This window comes from Centropristis striata, chromosome 21 (genome assembly GCF_030273125.1).
Source record: "Centropristis striata isolate RG_2023a ecotype Rhode Island chromosome 21, C.striata_1.0, whole genome shotgun sequence".
Classification (NCBI taxonomy): Eukaryota; Metazoa; Chordata; class Actinopteri; order Perciformes; family Serranidae; genus Centropristis; species Centropristis striata.
Genome location: NC_081537.1, coordinates 599,550 through 609,054, shown reverse-complemented (window position 1 = coordinate 609,054; position 9,505 = coordinate 599,550). Strand labels below are relative to the sequence as shown.

General features: G+C 38.2%; 1 protein-coding gene across 1 annotated transcript; it reads right to left on the bottom strand.

Annotated features, from left to right (window-relative positions):
* On the bottom strand, positions 1-8,849 carry LOC131959805 (growth/differentiation factor 10-like). Its single transcript, XM_059325023.1, has 3 exons — positions 8,336-8,849; positions 2,072-2,934; positions 1-543 (listed from the first exon to the last, which is right to left on the bottom strand). Exons 1-3 carry the CDS (start codon positions 8,604-8,606, stop codon positions 352-354), a joined length of 1,326 nt encoding a protein of 441 aa, XP_059181006.1. The 5' UTR covers positions 8,607-8,849; the 3' UTR covers positions 1-351.
* Between the last annotated feature and the right edge of the window lie 656 nt (positions 8,850-9,505).

Genomic DNA, 9,505 nt, shown 5'->3' with positions numbered 1-9,505 from the left:
AACTTTGTCCACCTGCTCCGGTCTCTCTATATTTACCTTTTTTCTGCACTGGTGCTATTTTCGTAGCGACACGAAAAGAAAGTCTATACATTATTTAATTTTAAAGAAAATCCTGTATACCTTTTAAGCTGCTTTTAGATGACAAGATCAAAAGAAATGAAGGTGGTCTGATGGAGAACACCAGCTATGGAAATTGTTAGATAAGCAGGAAAAAGTTCAGTCGGACCATGACGGAGACTCGTCCAAAATTCAGCAAAGAGTTCTCTAACTGAGACTCCAGAGTCCTGCAAGTCAAATCAGTTTATCCTCAGCTGCAGTGTGGAAATGTTCAAGTCTCCACTGATGTGAGTCCTACCGACAGGAACATGTGTCCACAGACATGCCGGGGTAAACCTTCAGCACCATGTTCCTGTTGGTGTCGAGGAAGAGGACGCTGAGGGGACTCATCTTCTCGGGGACGCAGCACGGCTCGGGGACGCCGGGGACAATCCCCACCGCTCGGACGATGCTCTGGATGGTGGCGTGGTTGGAGGGACGCACCACCTAACGGAGACAAGATGGAGTCAAAGGGATTCATTGTAATAAAAGTGTGGTATCACCAAATGGCAATTTCTTCATTTTGCATGTTTTAATCAAGCGGCAACCTCCTGGTCTGAGCAGGGAGGCAAACCAGGAAGTACCTTAAGTTCATTCTACCATAAATTCCAGCAGGGGGCACTAAGTTTGGCTACAGAAAGATTTCTGTCCATTCATTTCAGTGCAAAATGAGAAAACTTCTCTCTTGATTTATTCCCTCAGAAATGTTTTTCAGGACAACACTATGGTCTCAATCACTAGTAAAACATCTTCTTCAAGACAATCTGATGTTAATAGTGTAAATAATGGCCCCATTTAGAAGAAAATAGAAGATAAAGAATCGTATGATTTGGGGCGGGGCTACCTTTGATTGACAGGTCACTGACAAGGCGAGCCGTCATCAGCAGAGAAGCAGAGCAATGCGTATCCACGGCAACGTGTCAATAAAGTTATATATAATGTTATATAGATAGAAAAGAGGAGGTTTAGCGGTTTGGGACTCTGGAGGTGGCGTATGGTTTTCACTATCTGTGCACAACGTCAGCAGCTGAAAGTCTCCACTGATCATAAACATAGTGATTGTGAATTAACCGGCATCACTAACTGTGTACAGAGTGTCTGGTGCTTGTTGTAAACAAACAGAGATCGCTAAGTGAACACCTCCTGCAGCAGCAGCACATACACACTGTACTGCTACAGAGCTAACTGTTAACCTGTTAGCACATACACACTGTACTGCTACAGAGCTAACTGTTAGCCTGTTAGCACATACACACTGTACTGCTACAGAGCTAACTGTTAACCTGTTAGCACATACACACTGTACTGCTACAGAGCTAACTGTTAGCCTGTTAGCACATCCACACTGTACTGCTACAGAGCTAACTGTTAGCCTATTAGCACATACACACTGTACTGCTACAGAGCTAACTGTAGGTAACTGCTGCTAACGGAGGCTCTTCTTAGAAGAGTAAGAAGGAGTCTCTGGATTTGTCTCCAGTTGCTTTCTTGAACTTGTTTTTATGAAGTTATGTAGATGCTTGATTATTTTTGAGAGTAAAGACAAGCTTTGCAAAAAAAATAATAATTGAAAAGACAAAAAAACAATAGATAGATGCAATAGAACAGCTGGTTAAAACCCTCCTCCTGTAAAACAATTTTAGTGTGATGGCTGCATTTGGTGCTGAATTCTTATGCATTAATATTTCTTAAGTGTCAGTAACCTGGAACATGTTTCACACACTGACCGTGACTTGGCTGTAGCGCCAATAAAATTTCAGTCAGAAGATTTTTTTTTTTTACTTTAATCCATGCATCTAGCCCACCCAAATGTCATAATGTCTTTTCCGAACCGTCGCACAGGAGTTCTGATTTCAAAGCTAAAAAACGGAGCATTATATGATATGGGAAAAGTTTAAAATGCTGTGTATTTCTAGTATCTGAACTTATAAAAATGAACCCAGAATTAAAAAGGTTAAAAGTTTCTTCGGCTCACTTTAGGGATGGGGAACCCGCAGGCCCCGGCGCAGTAGTACGCATCGAAGGACTTGGGGGCGAGAACCCACTCGCTCCATCCGATATCGGCGAAGTCGACCCGGAGGTACCGCCTGGAGCAGACCCGGGGCTCGCTCCATTGTCTCCTCCTCGCCTTCTTCATCGTCCTCTCGTCGAAGCTCAACACTTGGGGCTTCCCCGGCCCCTCGCCGCTCTCCGGACCATGCTTCCTGCCCGCCTTCACCGCCGCTTTGGCTTTCTCTGCCGGGAAGTACGTGTTCTGCCACAGCTCGTGGTTCTTCAGGGTGTTGTACTGAACCTCTGGGATGTCGTTGGTGTGGATCTGGAGCTCCCTCCGCACCCTCGAAGCTGAATGGGACGCGTCCTCCACTCCGGGGAAGGGCCCGTACCTCTGCAGCGACGTGGCCACACTGTTCGGCTCGTCTATCGCTCTATCATCAGCATACACTAAGATATACGGCAGGTTCTCCGAAGAGAGGTTCTCCTGGCCGTGAGGGCCCCTCTGTGGCCCCCGGACCCCCGTTTCAAACTCCACCGTGACCACAAACTCTCCGACGTCTCTGGCGTGTTTCACCACCGCCGTTACGTCTCTCGTTTGCCAGGAGCCTTTCCTGAAAGGAGCCAGAGTTACGTTTCCCAGAGGAGTCTCTGCAGAAGATGATGATCCGTGGAAGAGGAGGTGGGAGGAGGTGGGGGAGGGGTGGGGGGGCCGGCGGAGACGCCACGGTCGCTGGTGGTGGCGAGGACGCTTGTAGAGGAAATGGAACGAGGCGAGGAGGACGAGCTCTGATTCCTGGATGGAGGACAGGTTGAACTGGAAGACTTCTTTACCGTGTAAGACTCCTGGAGAACAGAAAGGAGAGGAATGATTGGTTAAAAAAACAAGGATAACACTTTACAACTAGAAAATTTCCTCTGGGGAAATTGTGAAAGCGCCACGGGGGCACGATGACACTATGATGAGATTCTTCAGAGATTTATAACAATTAATACTAGTAATGTTATAATACAACATAATATACAAGGAGCACACCTACAACAAGCATTCCTTTTCAAGTAGTTATTTATACAGCAACCTATGACCTTTAACCTCAAAATGTGTGTGTGAAGCATGTGTATCTGGAGGAGTGTGCGTGTGTGTATCTATAACTGTAATCAAATCAAAGCATCAAAGCATTGGGGTCGACCAATCAGAGCAGAGCAATCAACAGAATTAACAGCTGTGGAATCTTCTGGAACAGTGACAGCAGCCAGAGGTGGACAGACTGGAATTTCTGGCCTCGAACAGAAAGCATTTTTGGCAAAACCATAATACCTATCATTGATCCGACTTCACTTTGAGCGTCCTGAGTTCTTCCTGAACGTCTACATATGTTTTTTTTTTAAGAAAAAAGAAAAAATAGCTTTGTTAGAGCGATCTAAAAAAACCTGTTACATCTCCCTTTTTCAGAAATCTTCCTGCGTTTTTAATATGGGAGCCAATGAGGCTGTTGGTGGTGTTGGTGGATCATCTGTGCGTCCTACGCCCAAACTATAACTCTGACAGCTTTACCAGAGGATTGTGAGTGAGAAGACTAATTTTCCTACGTTTCTATGTATAAATTATTTCTGTAGAGTGGAATTTGCGGCCTGGAGCGCAGTTTTCTAATTTATTTTTTGACAGTTTTTTCTCTCCCTCTACACTCTGGCGATGATGTCACACACTGTGACATGAACATTCCGTGCAATACACACCCATTATAATCTCAGAATTTCTCCAAAAATGATCATGGTGATTGAACAGGGATTGATAAAAAACTATATGACCTATCGAAACGTGGATTAATACACCGATACACAAGACTTGTGTCTACTGTTTAAAGTTTAAATGGAGTCTCTAGGTGAAATTATGCCGGAGAAGTAGACGTTTAAAAATCTACAATTATTGTACTTTTTCGCTCATTTTTTTTCAGCCGTCCCATTCATTTCAATGCAAAATTTGTGGGCACTTTTTCGCGACTTGTGTCAGTTATTAGGGCCTCGGGGCAATCTCCCCAGCACTGGTCCCATACAGCAATAGCTGTAGGGACCAGTGCTGCACTACTGTTATACTGTGGATTTGTTCTTCTTCCTCTTCTGGATGCAATTTCGTCTCGGTTTGATCGGGATCGGTGTGCTATTACTTTTTCTCTACGGAATACGATTTTTTTGTGAAAAACTGCCCAAAATTTTGCATTGAAGTGAATGGGACGGCTGAAAAAAATGAGCGAAAAAAAAAGAACACAAAAATGACACAAAATGACCAAAAACAGGAAACAAAAATGACCAAAAAAGACACAAATTGACCAAAAAAAAAGACACAAAATTACCAAAAAAGGAAACAAAATAACCAAAAAAGACACAAAATTACCAAAAAAGACAAATTGACCACAAAATTACCAAAAAGACACAAAATGACCAAAAAAGACACAAAGAGACCACAAAATGATAAAAAAAAGACACAAAATGACCAAAAAAGACACAAATTGACCACAAAATGATAAAAAAAAGACACAAAATGATTAAAAAAGACACAAAATGACCAAAAAAGACACAAAATTACCAAAAAAAAGACACAAAATTACCAAAAAAGACAAATTGACCACAAAATTACCAAAAAGACACAAAATGACCAAAAAAGACACAAAGAGACCCCAAAATGACCAAAAAAAGACACAAAATGACCAAAAAAGACACAAATTGACCACAAAATGATAAAAAAAAAGACACAAAATGATTAAAAAAGACACAAAATGACCAAAAAAAGACACAAAATGAACAAAAGAGACTTTTTTTGGTCATTTTGTTTCTTTTTTGTATGATCTGAACTGTGAGATTGTGTTCAGTGGACAACAAGCATGATAAATTGGTGGTCGCAACTGAAAAAGGTTGAGAACTACTGGCCTAAAACAACAAATTATGAAAACTTGACAAGAACAACTTTATTTTCATACGGATGTTTTGTCAAACAGATGCTATTTAGCCCTGAAGGAGGATCTCTCTCTAAACCTCTGATTGCTTCCTCCATCTCTTCCTCATCTCTTCTTTGACTGACGTGAATAAAAACACCCAACCGACTTCTGCACAGCGTTGCTCAACACATCTGACTGACATAAGCAGCAGCATGGAAAATATTAAGCACGGCACGCTTAAGTGGCTGCCTCACGCATGAGCGGAGCCTCATCCTAACCCTCGGTCCTCATAGTTCAACCTGGTCCCCACACCTCCACCACAGCTGGAAGACAAACACTGGCTCAGTCCAGCCGTCATATGGAAACGCTTACAGAGAGAGAGAGTCTTTCTGTCTGTCTCTCTCTGTGTGATAATAGCTTCTTGTCTAACACCTCGGCTACCGGAGAGCTAACCGACCTAAAGTCTCTCAGATCAATAAATCAGAACACCGTCGGAGCTCAGAGGTGGAGATGTTTAGCTCAGAGGGGAGCATAACGCTGTAAAACAGGTTTAAAAACCAGGTAAAACAGTAAATCTGAGGGAAATGATCTTGCTGCATGGACAGATAATTTACCTTGACAAGATTTATTCAATTAAGATTATTAAATCTAGAAATAAGCATGTTGAACACTTCAAATAAGGACGACGTCACTATTTGAAGTCTTTTTGGGTAATTTTGTGTCTTTTTTTGGTCATTTTGGGGGTTTTTTGAGTGTCATTTTTGTTTAATTTTATATATTTCTTTAACATTTTACATTCTTTTTTAGTCATTTTACAACTTTTTTTAGTCATTTTACAACTTTTTTTGTCATTTTACATCCTTTTTTGATCATTTTGTTTTTTGTGTGCGTTATTTTGGTACATTTTTTCATAATATTTTGTAATTTAACATATTTTTTTGGTAATTTTGTGTCTTTTTTTGTCATTTTGGGGGTTTTTTGAGTGTCATTTTTGTTTAATTTTACATATTTTTTTAACATTTTACATCCTTTATTAGTAATTTTGTGTCTTTTTTGTCATGTTGGTTTTTTGTGTATCATTTTTGTTTAATTTTACTTTTTTTCTTTCATTTTACATAATTCTTTAGTCATTTTGTGTCTTTTTTGTTATTTAACATCATTTTTTGATCATTTTTTTTTGTGTGTCATTTTGGTAAATTTTTTCATGATATTTTGTAATTTAACATATTTTTTTGGTAATTTTGTGTCTTTTTGTCATTTTACATAATTTTTTGATCATTTTGAGGTTTTTTGTCTCATTTTTGTTTAATTTTACTTATGTTTTTTGTCATTTTACATAATTTGTTAGTCATTTTGCGTCTTTTTTGACATTTTACATCCTTTTTTGATCATTTTGAGTCTTTTTTGTCATGTTGGTTTTTTTGTGTGTCATTTTTGTTTAATTTTACATATTTTTTGTCATTCTACATTTCTTTGTCATTTTGTGTCTTTTTTGTCATTTTACATCCTTTTTGATCATCTTGGGTTTTTTTGTGTGTCATTTTGGTAAATTTTTTCATAATATTTTGTAATTTAACATATTTTTTGGGTAATTTTGTGTCTTTTTTTGGTCATTTTACATCTTTTTTGGGGGGGTAATTTTGAGTCTTTTTTGGTCTAAAGTCATCATTATTTATACACAGATTGAAGAAAATGTGTCACAGAAAACAAAATGATCAAAAAAGGATGTGAAATGACAAAAAAGACACAAAATTACCCAAAAAGACTTCAACGTCGTCCTTATTTTAAGTGTTCAACATGCTTATTTCTAGATTTAATAATCTTAATGTAATAAATCTTGTCAAGGTAAATTATCTGTCCATGCAGCAAGATCATTTCCCTCAGATTTACTGTTTGATCTGGTTTTAGACTAAACACCTTTTTTTATATCAGTGAGCTGCTGTGTGATGGATAAAACACCTGCACTGATCAAATCAGATGCTTTTTCAAGTCAATATTTTGTGAACAACAGCTTTAATGTGTTTTTTTCTATATCTGAAGTAAGTCAAAGATGAATCTGTTATGAAACGTGCAACAAAAACAGGTCAAATAAAAGTTTAGCAGCCTTGAAATCAGAGGTTCTCAGCCTGTAAACTGATTCACAGACTCATTTGACATGATTTTTCTTCAGTGATTCCATCTGAAAACATTTTTGTAGATTAAAATTATTAAGGTCAGCTGCAGTTAAAGAGATGGAAGAAGTATAGAACCCTTTAATGCAAATAGTCACATTGGGATCACTAACTTAGTGAAACTATTCCTCATTTTTCTGGGGAATTCCATGAAGAACCGCTGCTTTAAATGACATAAATCTTGACTTTCCTCAAATTATCATTGTTATTTAAAATATTATAAATAAGAATAGTTCATCACTGCTTCAGGAAATAAACGACAAAGTTTATTTCCTAAAAGATGGAGATGTTTTAAGACTTGAGTGGCACAAAAGAATGCTTCAAATAAAAATGAAAAACCTGTACTTTAAAAAAAACAACAATTCTTTTTACACTTTATGAAATTAACCTTGTTGTTGCACTGCAAATTATTTGTTTCTTACCAAGATTTTTTTTAAAAACTTAGATTCAGAAGTGTTACATATTTTATCTTGTTTTAAGAGTTAATTTCTTGTGTTTAGTGTTCAACATGCATGTTAAACACTAAACACTGCCTGTTTCTAGGAATTCCTCAACATATTTTTCTTCAATCTGTGTATAAATAATACGACTTTAGATCAAAAAAGACTCAAAATTACAAAATATTATGAAAAAAAATTAACCAAAATGACACACGAAAACCCCCAAGATGATCAAAAAAGACACAAAATGATCCAAAAAGACTTCCAGTAGTGATGTCGTCCATATTTTAAGTGTTCAACATGCTTATTCCTAGATTTAATAATCTTAATTTAAGAAATATCTTGGTTTTATTCTGGTTTTAGGTGGTTTTAACAGTTTTTTTTTTCTGGTTTTATGTTGTTTTATTCTGGTTTTATTCTTCTTTTAAGAGTTAATTTCTTATTTTAAGTGTTCAACATGCTTATTTCTAGATTTAATAATCTTAATTTAATAAATCTTGAAATCAAGGTAAATTATCTGTCCATGCAGCAAGATCATTTCCCTCAGATTTACTGTTTGATCTGGTTTTTATCACCTTTTTTTGCAGCGTGAGACTATTAACGAGGTTTAACTTGACTCTTCTTCCATTCTGCCTCCTGTACAGTAACATGAACATGATAATAAATAATAATAATAATAATAATAAAGGCCGTGTGGACTCACTGGGCAGCGCTGTGAAGCTCCTCACGGTGTTCCCGTCCTTGTGCCTCTGCGGCTCTTTGCTGTACTTGTCGAACACTTTGAACATGTTGATGGAGACCATGTCGCGCTTTGCGCTTTCGTGCGTAAAGACGCGCGGCTCCACCGGCGGTGAGACCTCCTCCCCGGGGTCCTCGGGTCCGGGTTTAGCCCAGCTCGACTCCAGGATGAGGAGGAGGTGCAGAGTGTGCAGGAGGCGGCTCGCCATGCTGGACGATGTCGGAAATAATCCCATTCAAAAGAGAATTTTAGTTGAAAGAATGAAAGCGGCGCTGCTTAACGCGCATCCAGACTCCAGGTAATCCGCATCAGACCCGTACTCCACGGTTCACGGTCTACAGCTGGTCCTGCAGTGGGAGGAGACCAGAGGAGGACCAGCATGGAGCTCTGCTGCTGGAGGACACATGGTGACGCCTCGGAGCGATCAGCCAACGAGAGACTCGGAGAGACTTTAAGGTGAAGACACGAGAACATTAGAGCGAGACTTTAACCCTCCAGAGGCTCCACAAGACTTGTTGCCTCCATCAGAGTATAAACCAAAGCAGCATGGAGCCCTACCACTAAAATTTACATTTTATGTTGGACTAAAGGACTAAAAAAGATTCAAAATGACCAAAGAAGACACAAAATTACCCAAAAAAGACTAAAAAAAGACACAAAATGACTTAAAAAAAGACACAAAATGACCTAAAAAGACTAAAAAAGACACAAAATGACCTAAAAAAAAGACAAAATGACTAAAAAAAGACATAAAATGACTTAAAAAGACACAAAATGAGAAGACAGAATGACCAAAAAACCCCCACAGAAGAGACAAAATCACAAAAAAGACACAAAATCACAAAAAAAAGATGCAACAAAAGGCACAAAATGACCAAAAAAAAGACACAAAATAACTAAAAAAGACACAAGATGACAAAAAATGACCAAAAAAGACACAAAATAACAAAAAAAAGACACAAAATAACTAAAAAAGACTCAAAATGACAAAAAAAAGACAAAATGACCAAAAAAAGACACAAAATAACTAAAAAAAAAACACAAAATGACAAAAAAATATGCAAAAAAAGACACAAAATGACTAAAAAAAAGACACAAAATGACCAAAAAAGACACAAAATAACTAAACTAAGA